This window comes from Xenopus laevis, chromosome 6S, assembly GCF_017654675.1.
Source record: "Xenopus laevis strain J_2021 chromosome 6S, Xenopus_laevis_v10.1, whole genome shotgun sequence".
Lineage (NCBI taxonomy): Eukaryota > Metazoa > Chordata > Amphibia > Anura > Pipidae > Xenopus > Xenopus laevis.
The window spans coordinates 44215133-44241248 of record NC_054382.1 but is presented as its reverse complement, the minus strand read 5'-3'; the positions used below and the strand labels follow the sequence as shown (position 1 = coordinate 44241248).

The window sequence follows — 26116 nt, the reverse complement described above, 5'->3', positions numbered from 1 at the left end:
TATTCTACTACAAGTTCTCAGACACGTTACCCAAAGATTATGGTTGGACAAACCACAAGCATGCACTTGAGTACAGAGAAATAGAACTACAGGTATGGAACCTGTTATTCAGATGCTCGTGACCTGGTGCTTTCCAGACAACTGATCTTTCAGTAATCTGGATCTTCATACCCTAAGTCTACTAGAGATTTTATTAAATAAATCATATAGGCTGGTTTTGCCTCCAATAAGGATTAATTGTATCTTAGTTTGGATCAAGTAAAAGGTACTGTTTTATTACAAGAGTTTGAAAATTTGGATTATTTGGATAAAATGTAGTCAATGGGAGACGACCATCCCATAATTCAGAGCCTTCTGGATAACGAGTCTCATACCTGTATTAGCTAGATCTTTTATTATGGTCAATAAAAATCTCTACTCACTGGATATAGTATCTGAGTCCAGTTTGCAAGATGAGAGGTCCTCAAGTGAATTATTGCCTTCAGAGCCTACTCCTCTCCCCCTGGGGCCCATAGTTGACGTTCGGCGCCTTTCATGAATCTCATCAGAGATCATCTCTAGGTTTTTGAGGGCAGTCTTATATTCTCCCTTTGCGAGAGAGAGTTTAGCTTGGAGGTCATCCACTGTTTTCTTTAGTTGCTACAAGAACAAAAACACAGCACGTTATTGGCTTCCTTGTTCTACTTAGTCAGAAATATAAAATCAAGATCAACAGATCAGACAGAATACTCTTGCATCAAGAGCCCTTAAGGACTTAAAACATTGTATAGTTCAGCCAAGAATCTATTTCTACTGTTGCTGGACTACAGCAACAGTATGCTTTAACCCATATTTAATAAATATCGAAGAGACTACTGGAAGCTGTAGTTCAGCAACATTCGGGTGAGAAATACTGCTATATAAGCTTATGTTGCTTTAAATATTATAGCTTTAATTCAGCAAAAGTAAGAAATAATTATGTATAAGACTAAAATTACATATTAGATAGACCAGTATTCCCACATGATGTGCAATAAAGATTGATAGTGAAAATTGGCTACTTACCTCAAGCAGTAGGTAATACTTTGCCTTGAGTTCGAAATAAGGCCTGTGTAAGAAAAGGAAGCAGAAAGGTTAATATTATCCAGCCGCTGTGATACAAACTGACAATGAATAACAGGAACATTAAGATCAGATTCACAGGCTATTAAGCTTTGTGCAAAATATTATGATAACACCATGATGAAAATAATTGGTATTTGGGAAGATGTCACAGCCTTGTGCTGATAACCGTTATTATTTGGTTACACCATTACTTCTACAAAGACCAAGAGACTCACTAGAATACTGATATGTCACATGTCTCCTTTTGTACACACTTTGTTCCTGAGCCAGGGACTTACTGCTAATGGTTCTGCATAAGTCAGATAAGTCCAATTACCCACACCTCTGGGCAGCCAATAACAACATCATTTATGCCACTCCACCCTTGTAAATGCCCCCATTATGGGTTGTTCTAGCGAAATGGGGAAGCCATGATGAAAATCTCTGTTCATTCATATTAGAAAGGACCCAAACACTTCTGAAATAAGAGTGTTCCAATAGCTAGTTGAACATACTAGTACAAAAATATATTTGTAAATAAAAAGTCTTCATATAAAACAGTATTTTACATATGGGCTTATTTTATGAGATATATATGTATCAAGACCTTCAATGTTCATGGGTACAGTTTCACGACCAATGCAAAAGTATCAGTGTTCAATTGTTATCAAACTACGGACTGCTGTAGCTTGGACTACCATAAGACTGTTGCAAAATGAGCTCATGTTTACATTAAGTTCATAGGCTATGGATAAGGTGTTCAGCTGCACGGCTGGGAAAAACATCAACAGATCATGTTAAAACCCTGAAGCAAACAGTTCATATGAACAAACAGCTTAAGCTGTGCAAGATTTTACTGAGAAAAATAAATATCTATAAATAGCCTCCTTGGAGCTATGTCTGTCCCAATGAGAATCATTGTCATGTGACCTGGGCAGCTAATTTTAGTTGGTATATGCAGCACCCACAAAGCAAACAGACAAATAGGCCACATGAATGAATTCAAACAGTTTGTTTAATGTCATCACCCTACTCCAAGGCAGATTATCTTTATCAATCATACTATATTTAAGTGCTAGGACTGAAACATTCTTGCTGCACACAGAGCATGCAAAAAGCAAAATTTATTTCATAATGCTTTTGAAATGCAATGCTTAACATATTAAGTGGAATTCAGTATTTGTATAAAACATACCATCTTAACTCACTGCCCTAAACAAATCCAACCCATCCAATGTATGGCTGATTTACATTTAAATTGTATGCAGATTTACAGTGCAGGGCAAAGTGCCAGAAAGGTGCAAAATGCCAGTTTTTTTGCACACTTAAATGCATTTTGCAGAATAGCCATGGTCTTTGTACCCCAAAATGAAGTGAGAAAACCTGAGTCTTACCCATAAATACAGTGCTCTGAATTCAGTAGTATTAGATTCATGATGGAAGGAAAGTCATGTAGGCATTTCCCCCAACTACCCACTTAAATTGTGCCTCATCAGACACCCAAGCTAGGGAGCACTGGCATTTGCCATCTGCAAAAGTGCAACATACTTACCTTCTGCCCTACAGTGGAAATTGACAGGGCTGTCTTGCACCCTCTGCTATACTCGCTGTACCTCAGCCTACATTTTTAATTTGGTGAAGGTTACAGAGTGCAGCACTGACTCAGCCACAAAGAAGCATTAAAGGAGAAGGAAAACCTTTCGGCGCAAAACCCCTCCCCCCGTAGGCCCTCCTCCCTTGGGCAAATGCCCCTAAGTTGCTACTTACCCCACGACACAGGTCCTCTCCCGTGGAGTTTGCAGACGCCATCTTCTCCCGTGCAGTCTTCTTCTTGGATTCCCCGGCGTTTGACGGCGCATACGCAGTAGGAGCATTTGCCAGTTGGAATTTACTGCGCATGTGGCAAAAGTCACGAAGTTGCCGAAAAAAGAAATCGGAAAACTTTGTGACTTTTGCCGCATGCGCAGTAGATTCCAGCCGGTATTTGCCCGGGGGGGAGGGGTTTTGCGCCAAAAGGGTTTCCTTCTCCTTTAAGGGTGCACTTTTTGCCTCTTACTGCTTCGCAATTGCAGCACTGTAGAGATAGTTATTCCATTGTAGTGAGCTGCACACTTGAAGACTTATATTTACTTTATCCAAACATTAAAGGGATTCTGCCATGATTTTTATGATGTAGTTTTTATTTCTAAATTACACAGTTACACTGCAAATAATTCACTCTACAATATAAAATGTAATTCCTGAACCAGCAAGTATATTTTTGTTAGTTGTAATATTGGTGTGTAGGCAGCCATCTCAGGTCATTTTGCTGGTCATGTACTTTCAGAAAGAGCCAGCACTTTAGGAAGGAACTGCTTTCTGGCAGGCTGTTGTTGTCTCCTACTCAATGTAACTGAATGTGTCGGAAGTGGGACCTGGATTTTAATATTGAGTGCTGTTCTTAGATCTACCAGGGCAGCTGTTATCTTGTGTTAGGAAGCTGCTATCTGGGGACCTTCCCGTTGTTCAGTTGTTGGGCTGCTGGGGGGGGGGGTTGATATCACTCCAACTTGCAGTACAGCAGTAAAGGGTGACTGTAGTTTATCAGAGCACAAGTCACATGACTGGGGGCAGCTGGGAAACTGACAATATGTCTAGCGCCATGTAAGATTTCAAAATTAAATAAAAAAAAATGTTTGCTCTTTTGAGAAATTGAAATCCGTGAAGAATTCCGTTGCAGCAGTACTATTAAATTATGCGTTTTGAGAAAAACGTTTTTCCCATGACAGTATCCCTTTAAACATAGTAGCGATTAATATTACAGCTCATACCTAGGACCATTCTCAAGGCTATGCACAGTAGAATAAAGCACTAGTACAATCTAGTTTTACTGCTTTCATTCAGCTAATACACATCTCCAAGGACAAGCAAGTAAGTAGCCTCTCCTACTGCAATGTCACTACTGCTGCAGAATAGAAGAGCAACTTTACCCCATACTTACATTCTTATGCATCCAATAAAATCAATATGTGTTACATATAGAATACATGCAATACATTATTACACAGCTAATAACAATGTATAAATGTGGGAAAGCTGGCATGCAGATTATCTATGTTATCTCAATATCAAAGCTTCAATAAAGTAATAGCATTCTCTTTTTGTCTCAGGAGTAGCAAATCTCTGAAATCACCCCAGCCAAGTCATGCCCCATAATAAGCATTGTTCAAAACATATTGTTTAGTGTCCCTTAGAGCTTACTTTGATTTGTTGATTGTTCTCTTTAACTTCTTCTCCAGCTGCTTCATCCTGCCCATGGCTGCATTGTACTTCGCGGCTGTCTCCTTGTGTACCAGCTCACTGCGGGTCTTCTTCTGTTCCTCTTCCATCACCTTGCAAACAAAGAGGTGCCCATTAATACAAAAAGGTGTGTGAAAGACAGGGTCTCCCTGATCCTCATCTGGTGTTTTTAGCTTCAAGTCAGAAACTTTTTTCGTTTCTGATAAACAATTTGTTCCAGGTGTGATTTCAACTCATGTGGAACAATAGACTTGGGCGTGAAACCTGCATCCAAGGTGCACTACCTCCACATGCTATTTTATCCAAAGGCGGGGTAAGTGCAGTTACTAGCTCTCCTTTGCGAATACACTTAAGTTTTTGCACTATATGAAGTTTTTTCCCGTACAGGTACCGTTGTATACACCAGGAGACTGGGACACAAACATCAATTCCTGTAAAAAGGTTAATACACTATTGGGATTGCTTTTTCTTTTGACATACGGCACTCAACCTCCAATTGGCGCACCTTCCTTTTGATTGTTTGAACTATACAAGTGGACCCACATTTTGGTGCAGCTGTATAACTACCATAACCAAGCGCGGCTCTTCACCTATTTAACTTTGCGCTCCGTACTAGTTCAAAGCATTTTCTGGAGAACAAAAAGGCAAGGGACTGGCAAATGTGTGTATTACACGAGGAATAAATAAGGATTATGTGAAATCCAAAAAACAATCTAATCTGCACCAACTGGCAAATAAAACTGCATGGAATACTTACATTATGTCCTGCTCATTCAAGATAAGAACAATAACATTTGGTTCATGTGCTGCTTAATGACCAGGACCACCTTAAAGTGGACCTGTCACCCAGACACAAAAATCTGTATGAAAAAAGTCCTTTTCAAATTCAACGAGGGCCCACCAAGGCCTTAAAACGGCCCTGATAATGACGAGCTTGGTTATCTAATATATTGCTTTCATTAATTTAACCCGCCACACAAATGGGTTTTATTACCATACTATGCACATTACAGAAGAATTTAGACCTTACCAGTATAATGCTTAAACTAATTGCATAATCTGCAACAAACCAGGATTTTATGATGGCTTTATGAGTCAGCACATGCTAGGGAATATATTCGCAGGTCTGTTTCCCTCACATAACCTTTGTGCTGAAACAATGGTGGATTCCAGTAACTTGATCGTCTAATGGACCGGAAAGTTTAACTTGAGATCAAGTGCTTGTAATGCCTCATTAGAAATGTGCTTTGTCATTATGGGAGAAATTTGTCTCTAGCCCACCTGATTAAAACCTAAAATTACTTTAAGTTGCTTTATTTTAAAATTAATGCAGATAGACTATTGAAGTCAGTAAAAACACATTTTTACATTACTAGCCATAGTACAACTAATAACTAGCTTTAGGCAAAAGCCACTATACCAACAGCTCATGAATGGGCCCTGAAGAGATACTGGAGACCCACAGTGACTGTATCAGAAAAAGAAAGCTGAGTAACTGTATAAACTCATCAGCTCACACCAAACTTCTGCTGTTGGGTCTGCCTGGTGCTGCCTACCAGAGCAGTATTGGCCATTGAAGGGTGCCCAGTGCCATCAGGGGGTACTATCACACCAGGCCTGGGCCTAAAGGGGGGCCCAGCTGTGCTGCACTTTTCAAAATAGCCTGGCCCCCCTTGTCAGCACCAAAACCGTGCCTAAGTCGCAGAAGTCCCGAAGCTACGAAAGGAGCCGAAGTTGAAGTTATGAAGCCGCGAAAATAGAACCGAAGCTGTGAAAGGAGCAGAAATTGAAGTCATGAAGCCACAAAAAGACCAGAAGCCGAGAAAGGAGCCGAAGTTGAAGTCATCAATGTATTATTTTAATACTCTTAAGCCCCTGCCATCAATGTTTTTCTAAAAATATTCTCTGGGGCCCCAATGTGTCTTTTTGGGGGGGCCTGGTCCCAAAGTTTTTGTAAATATCTTTTATGAGGGATCCTGACCACCAATGATTTTTAAAAAAACTTTTATGGGGGGCCCTGGCACCAATGTTTTTTTTTTACTTATAGGGGGGTCCTGGTCACCAACTATTTATTTTTTTTTTGTAGGGGGTCCCTGACCACCAATGTTTTTTTTTTTTTGTTTTTTTTTACTTTTATGGGGGGGGGCCTGGTGTCACAATTTTTTTTAACTTGTATGGGGGCCCTGACCATCAATGGCTTTTGATAACTTGTGTGTGGGGGGTTTTACCATTTTTAACTGTGGTGTGGGATCTGGGGTAGGCAGGGACCAGAAAATTTTGTTGTACAGGCTTCGTCATTTGTAATGGTGATCCTGAGGGTGCCCATTTGCTCCTCTGACATTCAGCATCACCAGGCTGGGGGCATTGTACACACTTGGAGGAAGCTTATGACCAGTTGCATTTATAAATGCATCAATACAAAAGTTCTAGGTTTCTACAAAAATTAGATATCCTTAGTACCATCATAACAGAATAGTCCACAGAAGGTAAAGCAGACATTTGTTTTTTTATAAAGCCTCTAACAAGTATTACCCGCTGTGTGGCATGGTTCAGCATTTCCTGCCAAGCAGAATCAAACTGGCGTTTGTCATCTTCCAGCAGCCTCTGCTCTGCCAGAGAGATTGTTTCTTTGGCTGCCCGCAATACTTCCGTGGCACGTTGAAAGTCTCGGGTGGCTTTCTGTGCCTCTAGCTGAGCCTGAAGAGAAAATCAAACCAGAAAAAATAAAGAAATCAAACACGCAATTTTACCAAATTACAATGTTCTGGCTTACACAAAATCACATAAGAAAATTAGTTTTTCATTATCTCTTCTATGAAGTACGGATTAAAGGAACAGTAACACCAAAAAGTGTTTTAAAGGATTGACAATATAATGTACTGTTGCCCTGCACAGTTACAACTTGTGTGTTTGCTTCAGAAACTCTATTAGCCCACTATATAATAGAGGAACTTATATTGTGGACTCGGTTGGGGCTCTTTTATTGACAAATTAAAAAGCTATACTTCATAATATGGCATTCATATCTTTGTTTTATCCAAGGTTGTGAAGATTGAATTGACTGTGTTTGGCCTATATACCTCTTAAATCTGGTGAGTAAGCATTCTCTGCAGAGAGTTTTTTTTATTACCTTTATTAGTGGGGTTACCATACTGATAAGGTGGATGTTTTTTTTGCACTTTTTATTGAGCACTTCTGTATCTGGATATTCTGCACCAGGAGTTATCTTGTTAGAGCTTATCTGTTGTGTAAGCTGTGCCTTTTTCAGTTTTGAATCACTGCCCCCATGGATAGACAGTAGCTTGTTTTTATAAACAAACAAACGCACAAGCTTTATCAGTACAGGGCTAATGAAAATTATATTTTCATTATTTTAAAACACTTTGTTGTGTTACTCTTCCTTTAGGGTAGGGGCACGCTGCGCGATTCGGGGAGATGTAGTAGGAAGGCGACTAATCGCCTCGTCATTGCGGCGACCAATCTCCCCGAACGCCTTCCCTCTTTCTTACACCGGCTAAAATTAAAAATTGCCTGCGCTAAAGCACACGCGGCGCTTCGTACTCCGAAGTCGCCTGAAGTTTCCTCGTGAGCGCAGTCGATTTTTCATTTTAGCCGGCGCAAGACAGAGGGAAGACGTGCCCCTACCCTTAAGGTTTTCTTATCATTGGTATTACTCTGTTTGTCACAGGGATCAAGGGCATCAGCTGACTATGAGGGCGCATTAACATTACAATAGTTTTTAATGTACACTGTGGAGGCTGATAAAAAAAAACTGCATGAGAAATCAAAGGTTGATGGAATACTCAGATTTCTTTATGGTCGTTCCATCACCCCATCTGCAGTAAGAAGGGGTGTAAACTTAAGTAAGGCAGGAAAAAAATATACATACATTTTTCCCATCAACAAATGAATAAGGAATCAAAGAGGAAATGCAATGAAATTTTTTACCAGATCGGAAACCAGTCAGCAGGCAGCATTTAGGGTAAAAACACGCAGAGCTACTAGTAGCAGCAACTTGTCATAGCTACAAAATAGACAATAGTGATAACTGGCTAAGACACTAGATATGTTTTACCAGTATTGTCTATGGTAGGGTATTCTGTAGCCACAACAAGTAGCTGCTGCTTAGTAGCTTTGTGTGTCTTCAACCTTAATGATCAAATACTATGGTTCAGTTTATTCAATAGTGTTGGTGTCAGCATTAATATAGTCCGGTGTAACAAGAATTTTGTTTAAAAGTCTGGAAATAAATGCAACAAAAAGTAAGAATCCAAGGAAGGGAAAACACTACCAGGCGATGTAGTCCTTTTGGCTTTTTAGCATGTACTATATGGTACAGCTCATTGCATTGCAAAATACAGTTTAATCTGCCAAAGGTTAAATGTTTCTTACTGGCCACAAACAAAACCACAGAAAATAAAAACAAAGCAAAGGAGAACATTTTCAAATTAACTTAAAGGAGAACTAAAGCTTAACTAAAGAAGTAGGGCAGCAATGTTGTACATTATGTTTTGGGCTTCTGTACCAGGGTAACCACAACCCTTTAGCAGGGAAGATCTGTGCCTTTAGGGACCAACACACAATATACTGAATATATATCATAACATGTCACAATATAAGGCTGATTAGTAAAAATAAAATCAAATTATTGGTACGACAGCTCAGAAACCAGCACAATGGCATCAGAATTTAATAATCAGCCCTGTAGCATGAACTAATATGACAGAGCGGCCTAATTTTCTGCCATTTATGACGATCCCTAAGCTCAACTTATCAACAGCTGCTCAGTGAACTGAGCATGTGCGTGTTGTAGCTACTCCTAACAAAATTAAAGATGGGAAACACCTGTGACCACTTTTAATGCCTGGAACATTACAACTACAGAGATGCTGAACCTTTAGGTTGGTTCAATAAGCTCATCATATAAAATATGGCATTTCTAGCCATATTCAATTTAAGGGTTTCGTTTTTCATTAAAAAATAGTTCTGGTATATATTTAAGAATATCTGTAGGTCACATCCACATATTTCTGTTTATACCGATGTTTCTAGCTCCACTGAGACCTATATAAAGACCTTGGGTCATGAAAGAGGAGGCAATCACAGTGTCTTATTAGCAGAACAGACAACAGTTTTATTCAGCATACTGATGGCTTTAAGTGGCTTGTCAAGCCTACTGCACAATGTGATTATCTAGTATACAGAGAGATCAGCAAAACCAGGCTACACAAAGGACTCGTCACAAAATATAGCCATAATTACTGGCATAGATAAAAGAATATTCTTGTGGATTTATTGCCATAGCCAGAAGAGTGGTCAACATATGAGGACAAAGCCTACCGCAGGGTGTTGCTTTCTGTCAGGGGTCATTTGTTTTGTGCTTATTTATCCATGTTCAAGGCCTTTGTGTATAACCAGTGAAGCATTTTCTTATTCTCTCATTTCTTTTGTAGTTAGCACAAGGCAAGCTTGGTGGACAACATTATATAAAGACTACCATTCTTTATTTATACATTCCATTCAGCTCTCTAACATCCATATACATCTTTATTTGTAAACTGTGCTTCTCTCTTAGATTCATCCAAGTAAGTTACCTGATAATGATATTGTAGGCTGCAGAAAATACTAAGTGAAGCGCAACTGCCTAAGCAAGTGGGTCACAGATACAAGCACTGTAACAAGCTCTAGTGTTACAGCAGAAAAAGCTTTCTATAGTCTCTCTCTTAAAGGAACAGTTCACTGTAAAAATAAAAACTGGGTAAATAGATTATATGTGCAAAATAAAAAATGTTTCTAATATAGTTAGTTAGCCAAAAATGTAATGTATAAAGGCTGGTTACTGCCTCGTAACCAATCAGTGGAAACCAAGAGAGCTGAAAAGCAGGTAGTGTATTGGCTAATATATTAGACATCCAGTCACTCCAGCCTTTATACATTATGTTTTTATCTAACTAACTATATTAGAAACATTTTTTTATTTTGCACAGTCTATTTGCCCAGTTTTTATTTTTATATTGAACAATACCTTTAAGAATAGTACAAGGTCACATTTTTGGCCGACTTCTCTGGTCACTGGATTTTGTAACTACATGAACAATACCTTTAAGAATAGTACAAGGTCAAATTTTTGGCCGACTTCTCTGGTCACTGGATTTTGTAATTACATTGAAAGGGACATGATACCAACTACTGTATATGCATTTGCAAACTCGGTTATTTTCATGATTCATCTTGCTATGAAATATTGAAAGGGACATGATACCAACTACTGTATATGCATTTGCAAACTCAGTTATTTTCATGAATCATCTTGCTATGAAAAACACATAAGGAGTCATTTGTAAACTGAAAAGCAGAGGGAAAAGAATCTGCACAATCCAACATTTTTCCCCAGTGTTCTAAGTTTAAAGAATTGCCCCAGAGCTCTGTGCTCCTGAGATTGGCAGCAATGTATGAGGGGCAGGGGGCACTTAGGTGTCCCATCCCCTAACTGCAATGGGACTCTATACTAACTGTCTGCCTTATTTGTTTAGTCTCTAAGGAGGTTCCCAAAGTTTAGGCTGAGCATAAAGTACCCTTCAGCTGGCCATAGACGCACAGATCTATGCATAAAAAGAAGTTTTGCACATTTTGACTCAGATTTAATGTCCAGACAATTTTCCTTACAATGGAGAACAGTTGTTTAGTCAGGCAGGTTAGAAATTTTTAGTCTGGTAAAAATAATATGCATTGCCTATCTCACAATATCCATGGGTGACCGTCACTACTATTTCCGGGACATAACTTTCAAATTATATCTGTCTGTCAATTAATGGCCAGAACATCATCTGATTTGTTATTTTCTACTTTAATCCTACAATTTAAATCTGAATGGTTAGTTTGAGTTCGTCCTAGAAGATATAAAATCTGAACATCTAAGGCAGGATTAATGCTTTGTCTCATGCATGCTAAGTGAGACTACTCAATTAACCTATAAAGCTCAACTGCACCAGAAACTTCAGCCGCCAGCATATATGACAAAACCTCAAGTAAAAGACTAATTTGGAGCACAGAAATCTAACGCCCGCCCCAAAGAATATAGCAATGACTGTGTTCAGTAACTCTGTATTCATTAGGGGTGGGTGGAAGGAGCATCTTCTCTCATGACCCCTCACACAACCCCTAACTTGCACTTTATTCATACATGTTTGATAAAACTTTTAAAAGCTTGGGGTACAGTTTAAAAATATTTTGTTGTGCGAGCAGTAAATTTTCCAATAGACATACCAACAAAATCATATAATTTCTGGAGCATGAATGCAATATTCATGTACGAAGGACTTCGGTCTGTTTGGAATTGGGCGGGTCTGAATATCTTATATGTTTGATGCACCATATCTGTTAGTATATGGTGCACTGGCAGATGAGAAAGTAGAAGAGCTGTGCATATGCAAAAACTGCATAGGCATTCAAGAATCCATAGCTTGGAGAATTAATTGCATAAAATGGTGAAGATATTGGCTTGAATAAAGATTTTCCTTTTTAACATACTTATTGGTAAACTATATGGATTCTTGAGTGCCTATGCTGTTTTTGCATAGACACGGATTTCCGCTCCCCTTGATTAGGGTGTTGGGCTTGTGCATCTGGACCACAATCTACTTTCCTTCTCCTCCTTTATACGGCAAGCCAACCACAAAATACAAATTTGCCTAATAAAAACATAATTCTAAGCAACTTTCCAATATACAATCATGAAAAATTCGGTGCTTTTAAAGTTATTTGTAAAAACAATTGCTATTGACAGCAACATTTGCTTAAAGGGGAACTCCACACAAACACAATTTAAGCTTCTTAAAAAAAAAAAGTAAACATAATTTCAAGCAACTTTGCAATATACATCAATTTAAAAATATTCAGACTTTTCATGATTTTTAATGGTTTGGAACAGTTCCCTAAGCCTAGCCCCCTGCTCTCCTGCTGATCTGTTTGACTACTTTGCTGAGCTGGCTGACTACTGTTACTTTGTATCAGCAGCTATCTATCTCAGGCTGCATCCAAACTCCACAATTCCCTGCACACGTGATTTCAATAAGTAATGGTACGTCAGTGCAATGCATTGTGGGTTATGTAGTTCCCTCATGCGGTCTGTAAGCTTTGGAGAAGTTGTTACAAATTTGTAACAGTGTTTAGTCCAGGGGTGTCCAACCCCGTGGCCTGAAGGCCGCATGCGGCCCAGGATCGATATGAATGCGGCCCAGCTTGAACTTCCACCAATCCAGGAAATGGCATGTTGCAATGTCACACACAGAGAGCGTATGTATGCGGTCGCTAATTGTGTGCATGTTGAGTTCAAATTTTACATGGGGTGTGTGGCTTCCTAGAGCAGAGAAAGCGGTTAACAAGGGAGCGGTTACTTACAAAGGCAGGTAAGCATCGCCCGCTATAATAGGGATATATGCAGCGCCTACATTTGTGAGCAACTTTTTTAAAGAATGAACACACTAAGGGGCAGATTTATCAAAGGTCGAAGTGAATTTTAGAAGTAAAAAACTTTGAATTTTGAAGTAATTTTTGGGTACTTCAACTAGGGAATAGTCCAACTTCGATTCCAACTTCGATTAGAATTTTAAAAAACTTCAAAATTAGAATTTTTTTGAAGTACTGTCTATTTAAAACTTCGACCATTTGCCACCTAAAAGCTGCCGTAGTGCTGTTTTAGCCTATGGGGGACCTCATAGAACCTGTATGGAGGCAATTGGGGGAGTTTGGGATATCGAAGGTCGAAGTTAAAAAACTTCTAATCAAAGTACGATTGTACGAGTCAAAGTACAATCATACGATTCGCAGTGGGCCGAATTCGGCCCACTTCGACCCCAAAAACCCTTCAACCTCCATTCGATTGGTCTTTTTGAATTCAAAGTTTTTTTAACCTTTGATAATTATGCCCCTAAGAGTAAAATTAGAACCAAATTATCTGATGAGCACCTTAAGAATTCACTGAGAATTGCAACTACTTTCATTCAACCAGATATTGATACATTAGTTTCTCAAACACAATGTCAAAAATCTCACTAGGTTTATGATACTCTTTTATTTTTCCGGTACTTTTACAATAAAATAAATAAAAAGCTAGCATTAGTGTTTGTGTGTATTTCGAGTGTGGCCCAGAAAATTTTTCTTCTTCCAATGTGGCCCAGGGAAGCCAAAAGGTTGGACACCCCTGGTTTAGTCCCTCCTTCTCTGCTAGGATTCCAAATGATACAGTAAGAGAAGAACAGTTAAACAGCTGGATTGCAGCATTTATTCATACTTTTTAAAGTGGACCCGTCACCCAAACAAAATTATTCCAAATCCTATTTTATCATGTTAGTCTAGCAAAATGAACTTTAATTACACTGTATAAATTATTTGAATATTGTTTCCATTAGTCTGGGAATTCAAAATTATAGCAACCAGGAAGGAGCCATTTTGTGGACACTGTTATTAATACAAGCCTTGCATCATCTCAGAATCTTATTTGTGCACCAGGGGACAGGGACCCAATGCCCATCCCCATGTCGTGGTTACACAATTAATTCATTAAGAGAGCTGGGGGAATGTGGGGAGAGCGGTGACATGTAGGAAGTGCTGAATGGAAAGTGAAAGTAATTGCTTGCCCCGCCTCTATGCCTAGGCATAGAGGCGGGGTAGGCAATATTTGATTGACAGCTGATATTTTTAAATGAGTTTACAACAGCTATGAATGCTTTAATAAAAAAAAAAAGAAATTGGATTTCATGTTTAATTTAAAAAGGACTTTTATTATACAGATTTTCATGTCTGGGTGACGGGTCCACTTTAAAGAAACAGGTAACTGTGATGGGTATATTAGGGGTTTCTAAGTAATGTGGGTCTCTTTATCAAATTTTGGTTTGGAAGCCGGAGTTCCCCTTTAACTCCTAGTTGTTACTTTTTAAACAATGTTGCAAAAGGCTTAGTTCCCCAGCAAAGACAGGTCTGTTAATCAACTGTCTTGTCTTATTTTGTTCCAACAGTCTGAGCCACCAGGGCAGAGACTAGAAAGGGACAAACGCAGCTTTCAAAAGCAATGCATATGACAGTACCTTAAAAACATTTGTAATTAATATATAATGCAAAATTGCTTAGAAGTATGTTTCTTTTATTAGGCAAATAAATTGCAATGGAAATGGTGGTATGTTTGCAATTTACCATTATTATTCCTGTAGAGGATTCTATTTATTAAATGCTGACACTGGGACAAAGTGTTTTATAATATAAGGCATTTAAAGTGTATTTTCACAAGACGGTAATAGCATTTTCACAACATTTAAATAACACTTCTACAGATTGTGCAAAGCTGAAAATAGACCATCAGGCCACTCAGACTCTATTGGCTTAGATCCAGAGGTAAGCATTACAGGTTATGTAATAAAATGCACTATGTTTGCCCAGGAGCAGTAACCAATAGAAACTAATCCGCATGTAGCATTAACTGGTCACCTGTTCAAAAGCACATATATAATTGGTTGCTGCTGGTTACTGCTCCTGGGCAAACTTTGTGTCTTTTATTACATATGGGGGTAAGACTTTAGTGTCTTTATTTGCACCCTCCAAAATATAATCAATATTGGTTCTGGGGCAAGGAACGAAAGCACTTCTCATTTGAGGCACTGCCTCTCTTAAGGAGGCCATAGACGTAACAATTACGATCTTTCTTGGAAAAGATCTTTCCAAGAAAGATCGTTAGTTTCAATACACACGTGTAGAGCTGAATCGGCAGATATACAGGTAGATATACGGGAAGAAACAATAGAATTCTACCTGTATCTGACGATTCAGCACTAACAATGGGCGATGTTTGGGTCCCTTCAAAGGCACCCGATCAAAATTTTCCGTCCAGCCCGATCGACGAGCCGACCGATATCCAAGTCTTCTGCCGATATCGGTCGGCTCTTTTTCCACCATACACGCAACGAATATCGGACGAAAATTCGTTTCGTACGATATTATCTGTGCGTCTATGGCCACCTTTAGTTGTGGCCTATAGGCCTTCTAAGCAGAAAGTGATACTGTATATTTTGCTTTATTTATAGCAGAAATTTAATTTTGTCTGTAAATGGTGGCCAAATTGCTGTGTTTTACCCCAGGTTGCATCACAGTAATGCGGTGGAACTGGACCCCCTGTAGCAGTGACGTGGGGGGGGGGGGGCTCAAAGGCCAAATAGTATAAGATTTGGGAGAATGCCTATTAATTTGCTTTTCAAGGTCAGGGCCGGATTTACATAGTGGGTGCCCCTAGGCCCACTGCCGTCCGTCCGTCGTTCGTGCAAATTTTTATCATCGAGATCAAAGCAATGGGGATTGGCGCATTTCAAAAATGATTGTATCACCAGCGCATCCCCAGTGTTTTTGAACCAATGTGCGTGTAGATTGGCAGCATGCCGCCCCCCTAAAATCCTGCCACCCTAGGACCGGGCCTAGATGGCCTTTCCACAAATCCGGGCCTGTTCAAGGTAATCCTGTCTTGCACAAAGTCCAAATACAGTGGGGTTAGCGCTTATTTGGTGTTCTATATACAGTAAGAGATATAGCTGAAAAACACAGGAAACTGTAACCAAATTATTACAGAAGATTCTGAAAAGAACATGACTCTCAGAGTATCTCTGCAACTGGCTTCGTCCCCATTTGAAATATATAGGAAGTAGGTGGCGCACCGAATCTCACCACTGCCATGAAACATATCCTAGTGTAAAACATTATGCATGTTTATATACACACAAGAAATAATCTCTTTTTAATGGATTACATATAAAATTTCCAACTGACATTCACACTGTTTGTGGGACAGAGAACTACAGTGAGAACACTGGCTGCTACTCATAGCTGTCATGAATTTTCTCATAGTTTTCTCTGGTCCCGACAGTTTTTATGCTCCTATAGGGTATTAATGTATTTCAAGACAGGGACCACCAACAAATAAAGTTTCTGTCCGACTTTCAGACTAAAACATGAAAAAAGGAGCCAGCCTCAATTTCCAATTACAAGGTTAATAAATGATTAAGAGTAACTTGTTTTTCTTCTTTTAATGGTTCATTTACTCTAGACATCAAAGAGTTCATCAGGGTACATTCGAACAAAAAAAAAAAAATTCTAAACTAACAATGTTAAAGGGAGATCAATCTATTAAGAAAAGCCAGATTCGAAGTGATGCAAGGCAAGAATAAGGGAAGTATTTTCTAGCTATAAATGCTCAGCGGTGTTTCTGATGGTTTAGAAAAACAGGAACAGCACTACTAAAGGTTATTAATTAAAAGTCCGAATGCCAAAAACTCAAAAAAAAATTTTTTTTTTTGAACTAGAAAAAGTCAGAATCCGAAAATCCGGTATCTCAGATGTGCCGAGGTTGTATATAAGTCAATGGGAGAAATCCCAAAGATTTGAAAATTCAAATTTTCATACAATTTTTGCGAGTTTTTTCCCGCACTGGAATTTTTCAGGAAAATGTATTGATCAATAGAGGAAATAACCCATTTAGTCGGAGTATATTTAAAAAAATAATGAGATAAATTTGGATTTTGATAAATAACCTCCTAAATGGCCTGTAGCAATATGCAAAAACTAAATTTTTAGCCAGCAAGCCTTAATCGTTACTAGACGTGGCATCTTCTCCATTGACATTTCTGCGGAAGAACTGTGCAATTCTGAGCTTTATTAAATTCTTATTATAGGTATGGGACCTGTTATTCAGAATGCCTGGGGTTTTCCGGATAAGGGATCTTTCCCTAATTTGGATGCCCATACCTAAAGTCTACTAAAAAAAAAAATCAAGTACAAGATACAATTTCAATGTTACAGAAAAAAAGAAATATTTTAAAAATTCTAAATTATTTGCTTAATGGAGTCTATGGGACATGGCCTCTCTGTAATTAGGAGCTTTCTGGATAATGGGTTTCCAGAGGATCCTATACCTGTACATCTTTTTTCCTTCAGACTGATGAAATCAAAACCAAAAAAAAATCCAACACGAGTTACTTAGGAATGTTTTGAATCTTCCCATTAAAATAAAGGCTTGCTGCAATGCGAGTTCCTTCGGTGGCACATATGAGTTGTGTCTATCCGCTTTCCAATAATAAACTATTCCTGCAGATTTCTTGACTACCAGCCACCGTGCATTGCAGGATAAAGAACTGTCCAACCAATGACCCTTGAGCTGTTGTTGAACTACAACTTCCTGCATCACCTTCTCAGCCTTCAGTGAATGCATTTTGTATGGTCAAAACTGTTAAATTCAACTAGGAATTTATCCAAATTCAATTTGAGTGTTTTTTGAAAATTCTAATTAGATTTTTGAGATTTATCATACTCTGGCTCTTTATGAATTCGACTGTTACTAATTGCCACCTAAAACCTGCAGAATTGCTGTTTAAGCCAAAGGGAGAGGTCCAGGAATTGATTTGGAGATGTTTGCAGCTTTACTGATATATGAGTTTTTTTTTCAGAGAAAAATACTAATCAAGTTTGATCGATTTCGTTTTGAATTGTCGGACGTTTAAATTCGTCCGAGTTGGAAAAAATTGATTTTAATAATAAAGTTCAAATAGTCGAATTTATGGGAGTTTAAAATAAACTCACATGAATTCATAATTCGACCCTTAGGGCTCTTAGACTAGAATGTTAATGCTAACACTTTGAGGCACATTTATTAAGGGCTCTTACAGACGAGTGTTTGAAGCTGCGCTCCCCTGCGTTCCTTTTTTATCCGTTCAGCCGCAGGGGAGTGCAGGAGTAGACGCATTCAGTTTTTTTCAATGGGGCTGTACTCACACAGGCGCATGTAGGCACCGAACGCAGGTTGAGACGCAACATGCTGCATTTTTCCTGCGTTCGGCGCCTACATGCGCCTGTGTGAGTACAGCCCCATTGAAAAAAACAGAATGCGTCTACTCCTGCGCTCTACTGCGGCTGAACGCATAAAAAAGGAACGCAGGGGAGCGCAGCTACAAACACTCGTCTGTAAGAGCCCTTAATAAATGTGCCTCAAAGTGTTAGCATTAACATTCTAGTCTATAGTTAATTTTGAGTGCAAGGTACAGGGTAGTTATCCCTTCCTAATTTGCCCTATGGGCTGCTTAGTTTATATAAATGACACACGTACAAATTAAAGCTAATTAGCACAAGTATATTTTTCTTTAACCATTTTCCTCAGGCACAGGATGGGTTAAGGATTTCAGGAAAGTCAAAAGTGAAAACAGGATGTCAAAGCATACTCTGGAAACAAGTGTCAGCTATTAGTGGGTTTCTGTTAGCAGTACCAACACATATACCATCACACCACATAGCTACTAAAGCATACAAATATGCACACGCCCTGCAATTCTCACTGGATTTCACAAGGCTAAATAGATAGGAAAGAGTATTTTTTTTGTGCATTGCTAACTATTATTGAGAGCGGTTTCTTCAGATAATGCCTTAAAGGATAACTAAACCCTAAAAACGAATATGGCTAAAATGCCATATTTTCTATACTGAACTTATTGCACCAGCCTAAAGTTTCAGTTTCTCAATAGCAGCAATGATCAAGAACTTCAAACTTGTCCCAGGGGGTGACCATCTTGGAAAGTGTCTGCAAAACTCACATACTCAGTGGGCTCTGAGCAGCTGTTGAGAAGCTAAGCTTAGGGGTCTTCACAAATCATCAAGCAGTAAATGATGTTGGCTTGTAATATAAATGATAATACAAAGCTGATTCAATTCTGATGCTAGTTGCACTGGTTTATGTGCTGCCATGTAGTAGTTATCTGTATTAATTACTAATCAGCCTTATATTGTGCCATTTATATTCTATGTGTAATGTATATTTTAACTTGGTCCCTAAGCTCAGTAAGTGACAGCAGCACATAGCATGTGCAGTGAATCAGCAGAAAAGAAGATGGGGAGCTACTGGGGCATCTTTGGAGATACAGATCTTCCATGCAAAAGGGCTGTGGTTGCCTTGGGCTGGTATAGAATCCAAAACATAATGTACAACATTTCTAGCCCACTTCTCTCCTTTAAGCCTCTTTTCATTTTTTGGGAAGAAAAATTGTGTTTTGCAAAATGTATTAACAGACAACAGGTATAAAGTGACATGGATATTAAAAAGCAACATGTGACTCTTCAGTATGTGGCTCTCATGTACTTCTAGCTTAAAAAAGCTATACCTTGTTACCTGCAAGGGTAGCAATCATCGAGCTAAAGTAAATACATGTCTAGGACAGGTATGACATGAGCACAAAGACCAAGTAAACAGTTATATATTTTCAAAGCAGTATGTGCTGTACTGATGGTGGCATTAATTCCAGGGTTCCAACAGTTGGTCAATTCAATAGATATAGCAGACTTGCATAAAAAGAATGATATGCAAATGCAATTTCAAGTGTCAGAAGTGATGCAATCCCAACTCTAAAACAGTAGCCTCAACTCGAATTCGATTTGCTAAACCATGTTCACGCAAGAGCGTATATTATGACTTGTCTATGAAGATTTGTATTGAAAGGTCGTACTGTATGGTATGATTTTGTACTTCAACTCATGACTGTGTATTAAACTAAAGTCACATGTGGTGTTATGTCCACCAGTAGAAAAATACAGAAGAAAAAAATGTCAATGTACACTTCATGTGCCAGTCAGTGGGCAATCAGGTTGGATTAAAAGTTGAAAATGAATCAGTGTGAACTAGTTTTTTCTGATTTGCAGGATTTCAGTTTATGAATTAGATACAAGGCCATCTCCCATAGACTCCATTTTATCCAAATATTCCAGATTAAAAACAATTTCCTTTTTCTCTGTAATAATAATAACAGTGCTTTGTTCTTGGTCCAAACTAAGATATAATTAATCCACATTGAAAGCAAAACCAGCCTATTGGGTTTATTTAATGTTTTTATACTATGATCAGAGGTAAACAAGTTAGGGACCACCTTATGGGGTTTACCTTGACGTGGTATGGTGGCTTATCAACTTTATGATTATAACTTTTTGTAAACACATACACTTGCATTTATACTGAATTGCTCATGAGACAGGGGACCAGGGAATGTGCATTAAAAAGTAGCACTTCCATTATACTTAAATATACTTTAACTTAGACTTTTGAGTGCTCCCACAACCCCCCTTTTTGTATATTATTTGATGTTTACATGATTTTCTAATAGACTTAAAGGGGTGGTTCACCTTTAAGGTAACTTTGGGTATGTTATAGAATGGACAATTCTAAGCAACTTTTCAATTGGCTTTCATTATTTATTTTTTATAGTTATTTACCTTTTTCTTCTGACTCTTTGCCGCTTTCATATGGGAGTCGTTGACCCCTTCTAAAGAGCAAATGCTTTGTAAGGCTAAAAATGTATTGTTATTGATAATTTTTATTACTTGTCTTTCTGTTCAGGCCCAATTCCAGTCTCTTATTCAAATCAATGCATGGTTGCTAGGGTAATTTGGACTCTAGCTACCAGATTGCTTAAAATGCAAATTGAAGGGCTGCTGAATAAAACGCTAAATAACTCAAAAACCTTAAATAATAAAAAATGAAAACCACTTGCAAATGGTTTCAGAATACCACTCTCTACATCATACTAAAGGTTATCTCAAAGATGAACAACCCCTTTAAGGTATGAAGATCCAAATTACAGAAAGATCTGTTATTCAGAAAACCCCAGGCCCCGAATATTTTGGATAACAGGTCCCATGCCTGTACCTGGAGACTTCAGTGCCAATAAGTAAGCACCCTGAAAGAGAGTATGAGAAAATCATTTCACAAGTATTGGATGGAAATAATGAGTATGTCCGTGCAAATGAATATTTGATTTAATCTTGTGGAACCTAAAGCAACAACACAGCGAGGGATTAATGTACCTGTCTGGCAACTTTTCGGGCTTCCCAGTAAGGTTTAGAATCCTCCACAGCTTTCCCAATCTTCTTGACCATTTCATCAAGTTTCAGGGTAGCTTCAGTTAGTACGGAACGGAACTTCTGTCTGGAATCCTGCAGATAATTAAACATGAAGCGGTCATGTAAAGGAAGCAAAATTGAACTCTTCCTTCCTGACAAAACAATGCCTTGTATAAATATGTTCCAGGCTAGTTACATGCATGTTGAGAAACCTTAATGAACTCAACTAATATATATAATAATATTTACAATACAAAAGAAATATATAACTGCTGTCATATTGGAATTATATACTTCAACAATAACTGCAAGATTATGACAATTTCTATTCATGTGATATCATCCATACATTATAATGATAAGTCCACACCCAACTCGATTTTAAAAATAAGATTGTGATGTCCATCCTGTGGACCTTAAAACAGAGCTGTAATACAGCAATAAATGGAAGGCTATAATTTCAAGTCATGCAACCTGTACAAAGTCTGACAGATCACCTAAATTCAGCGGGGTAACAACAGTGCACCCGGTTCCCCTTAAAAAAAGCTTCAGAGGTGCCATACCCTTTCTACCAGCACCTGCCTGTTGGACACTTGCCCCAAAGGTAAGGCAGCAGCTGGCGAGAGGAGATTTCTTTACTATAGAGGAAGCAGACCTCCCAGTCCAGGCCTGCTTCCTCTTTAGTTACTTCACTAAGTTCAAAGATAGGTAGGTTTTACTTATTATTTATAAACAATGCGTTTACTCAAAAAAAATATCGGATTTCATGATTTTATTGTCATCAAAGCTAGAAACTCCTACCGAGAGTGACTTACTTGTTGTGCCCCAGAAGTAACCCAAATAAATTATAAACCTATTTTATCATCATATCAATAAAACTATAAGCTTGCCACTGAGCCATGGTGTGCCGAGTCATATTTTACATTATAGCTTTGGAGAACTTAAAGGAAAACTATACCCCCAAAACAAATAAGCAACAGTTTATATCATATTAAGTGACATTAAAGAATCTTACCAAACTGGAATATATATTTAAGTAAATCTTGCCCTTTTACGCAATGGCACATACTACTAGAAAAGTATATTATTATGAAAATGGTTTATTTATATGAAGCAGGGTCTTACATATGAGCTGTTTTATGCAATATCTTTTTATAGAGACCTACATTGTTTGGGTGTATAGTTTTCCTTTAAGAAAATAAATGCATATTCAAAGCTGAAGTTGTGATTGTTTAGGACACTTCAGCTCAGTTATACAAATCATCAGTATTTGGCAAATCAGGATTTATTAGTACCGACAGTCTTCTGACACACATAGCAACAACAAACATATATATTGTATTGTGGTTGGGAAAAATCCAAACTCGAATTTGAGATTTATCATACCTTCACCCTGGGAACAACTCAAGTTCAATAGTATACCACCTAATACCAGGCAAGTTCATGTAGAAGTCAATGACAGAGGTCCAGTGACCCATTTGAAGATCTCAATAGCCTTCCTGACATTTTTTGGAGAAAAATATTTGTTTCGAGTTTTTGTATATAAGGTGGGTATGGAACATTGATTTGCTTTTGGATATCTATTGTGATAATTAAGCTTTTGCTGCATTTGGTTGCACAAAGGAGTGTAGAAATACTCTCGGGATATTTAACATGTAGTCTACTTGATAATTAAGAGCTATCAAGCAGTTGACAGAAATATCAGCATTTACAAATTGTCAACATAACTATAGCTCAGCACTGAGCAGCAATGCACCGCTACTAAAACTCTTTGCTCTCTTATTAAAGAAGTGGTTCATCTTTAAAGGGGAACTCCGGGTTCCAAACTAAAATTTGGAAATCTTTGATGCCCCTTTTGAGCGCATGCGCAGTTATCGCAAACCGGCAAATTGTTCCAACTGCGCATGCGCCGATATGCCAATTTCTCACTCCGTTTGCTGAAGACCCGGAAGATGGCTGCATGTAACTCTGTTCCGATTCCATGCGTTCAGCCACAGGGGAGCGCAGAAGTAGACGCACTGAATTATTTTCAATGGGGCTGTACTCACACAGACCCAAAAGTGCTGAAAGCAGGAAAAATGCAACCTGCTGCGTCCCAACCTGCGTTCGGCGCTTACACGCGTCTGTGTGAGTACAGCCCCATTGAAAAGAATTCAGTGCGTCTACTCCTGCGCTCCCCTGCGACTGAATGCATGAAACCGGAACGCAGGGGAGCGCAGCTCAAAATGCTCGTTTGTAAGAGCCCTTAGAGAGAGAGAGAGACACTCCACAATGAGCCAAGTGAAATGTTCTGTCAGACACCTTTAAACGAGGCACTAATTATCTAAATCCACTGACCAAGCTAAATTGAAAAGAAAATTAAGTTCTTAAAGGAGAAGGAAAGGCAATTATTGTAGGGGCCAAAAAAGGGAGTTTTGGGCCCTTACATTTGGACCACTAAACACACAGTAAAACATCTCCCTGTGTGCAATAGCTCTGACTGTCACCAACCCAAATAACAATGTAATTCAAATATTGACCCTCTGCTCCCTCCCTTTTTTCCACTAATATGGGTCAGTTATGCTGTGGGATCCATGTATGGGCTAAACTTTGTTGCCTTATCCCTCAAGTCAGTTTTTATGTAGCAGCATCAGGAGCAATACCTTAGGACAATTGCAAACTTGGAGGCCTATTTATTATGCTTGGTATAACAAAATTTGCTGAAAAACAGTGTAAAAAGCTGTGTTCAATAAATGGCGAATTTATCAAGGTGTGATTTATTTTACACCATGTGAACACCAACTGCTTCAGACCTTTGTATGTAAGTTCCGGCAGATGCTGCTTAAAGAAAAAGCCTGTAAAAAAATTACACAATTTTTACACCTTTTTTTTTTACACAGCGATGCCTAGAGATGTGTGGCGAATTATACCTCCATTTTTTTCCCCATATAATAAATTTCCCTCTTGGTATTGCAGAAAATCACACCAATCAAAAAAAAAAACCTAGAAGTAACACCTCCTTATGGCTGTATAGAGGAGCATATATATAGAAGCTTTGTGAATAGTGCTCAAACGTATACAATTTATGCACATTTTGCAGTTTACATTTGCATTTGTAAGCCCACAGGCGCCTTAGGCTACAGGCACACAGGCTGGAAGTTCTGGATGTTGTCAGCCTCAGTGCCCGTACTCCATTGATTTGAATCTGATCAGCCTGTGTGCCCTCACACACAGTGAATCTGAAGCTAACTTTCAGACATGCAATTAAAAGAAACACAAGGCTTAATTTTAAAAAATAAAACTTCAATAGTTTTTCACTGTTACTGGTTGTAGCCCACACTGTTGGGGGGTATTTATTATGATCTTTGCAATGTATTCAACATTTTTTAAAACTTGGATTTTGTATATGTGTCCTCAAATTTATAATGAGAACAAGTTTGAAATAATTATTGTTTCACTTTGTAGACTGCTTGATTTTTGGAACACTGATCCCTAGACTAGGTTATTTGCATAGAGCAACACATCAGCCTCGCTGACCTAAACACATCCGGCTAACAATGAAGCATGTGCTTATCTATAAACAGTTTGGTGTGGCAATTGCGTGTGTGAATATACACATGTAAATTTTCCCCAGGTGCAGAAAAAAGTTTTATAATCTCACTTTCCTTTTTTTTTTAAAAAAAAAACTGCAACCCTCATACAAGTAGCTATTGTTGGCAGTGCATGTAGCAGCACAGGAGAGTACGGAAAAAAACTCATGGCATATGCTTTAAATAATTTGATGATAACTAACAACTAGAGGTCAAACTGGGAATAGCTGAATGTATTAATAGGTGTAATAATTGTAATAAATTTATCAAACAGACGTTGATTCATTTTCCATTTAAATTGAAGTTATTGCACCAGCCTAAAGTTTCAGCTTCTCAATAGCAGCAATGATCCAGAACTTCAAACTTGTCCCAGGGTATCACCATCTTGGAAAGTACCTGCAACATTCACCAACAACACCCACTCAGTGGGCTCTGAGCAGCTGTTGAGAAGCTAAGCTTAGGGGTTGTTGCAAATTATCAAGCAGACAATAAGGTTGGCCTGTAATATAAGATGATGCTACAAGGCTGATTATTAAATCAGCCTTATATTGTGACATTTATCTTCTACGTGTACAGTATATTGTGAGTCAGGCCCTAAGCTCAGTAAGTGACAGTAGCACAGAGCATGTGCAGTGAATCAGCAGAAAAGAAGTTGGGGTGCTACTCGGGCATCTTTGGAGACACAGATCTTCCCTGCTAAAGGCCTGTGATTGCCTTGGGCTGGTATAAAAACCTAAAACATAATGGGCAACATTTCTAGCCTATTCCTTTAGTTAAGTTTTAGTTCTCTTTTAATATAAGGTCAATTATCTTTTGCTAAAGGGCATTTTGAGGGTATAGTTTTTCTTCGTTTTGTTCCTAGTTTTAGTTCTAGGTTGCAGGCCTTGCTCTGGTGCTCTTGGCAGGAAGAGTACAACCTATCGGAGCCCACACAGTGTTTTAATGAGCAAGGGATCTAAGAAGATATACTATACAATAACACTGAAAAAGGAAGAAATGGGGGCATTCAATGGAAAAATTATGTAACGAAATCCCCAGTTTCATCTCAATAATAGTGCACTATGCCATAGTAGCGGTAGCTGTTAATGATATAATGACACACTTAATATATTTGTCACCTTACCTCCAGTTCGATCTCTCTTCTGTTAATGTCATCAGTGGACTGATTAAGCTTCTCTAGTTCTCCCTGTCAGGGAAAGAAAGCTGAAATGTTACATTGCACATTAAATAAAAGAGCACCACACAAGCAAGCCGTGACAGTCAATCAGCTTCAA

At 38.5% G+C, this 26116-nt stretch overlaps 1 protein-coding gene across 1 annotated transcript in view; it reads right to left on the bottom strand.

The window, feature by feature from the left end:
• sh3bp5.S (SH3-domain binding protein 5 S homeolog) overlaps positions 1–26116 on the bottom strand; it is a 41733-nt gene that overhangs the window by 5384 nt on the left and 10233 nt on the right. Inside the window, exons 2-7 of the mRNA XM_018269325.2 lie at positions 25966–26028; positions 21238–21366; positions 6895–7059; positions 4324–4454; positions 1045–1087; positions 423–639 (exon numbers count right to left, since the gene is read on the bottom strand). Of these exons, the coding sequence (XP_018124814.1) occupies positions 423–639; positions 1045–1087; positions 4324–4454; positions 6895–7059; positions 21238–21366; positions 25966–26028 (748 nt within the window). The remainder of the gene's footprint in view (positions 1–422; positions 640–1044; positions 1088–4323; positions 4455–6894; positions 7060–21237; positions 21367–25965; positions 26029–26116) is intronic.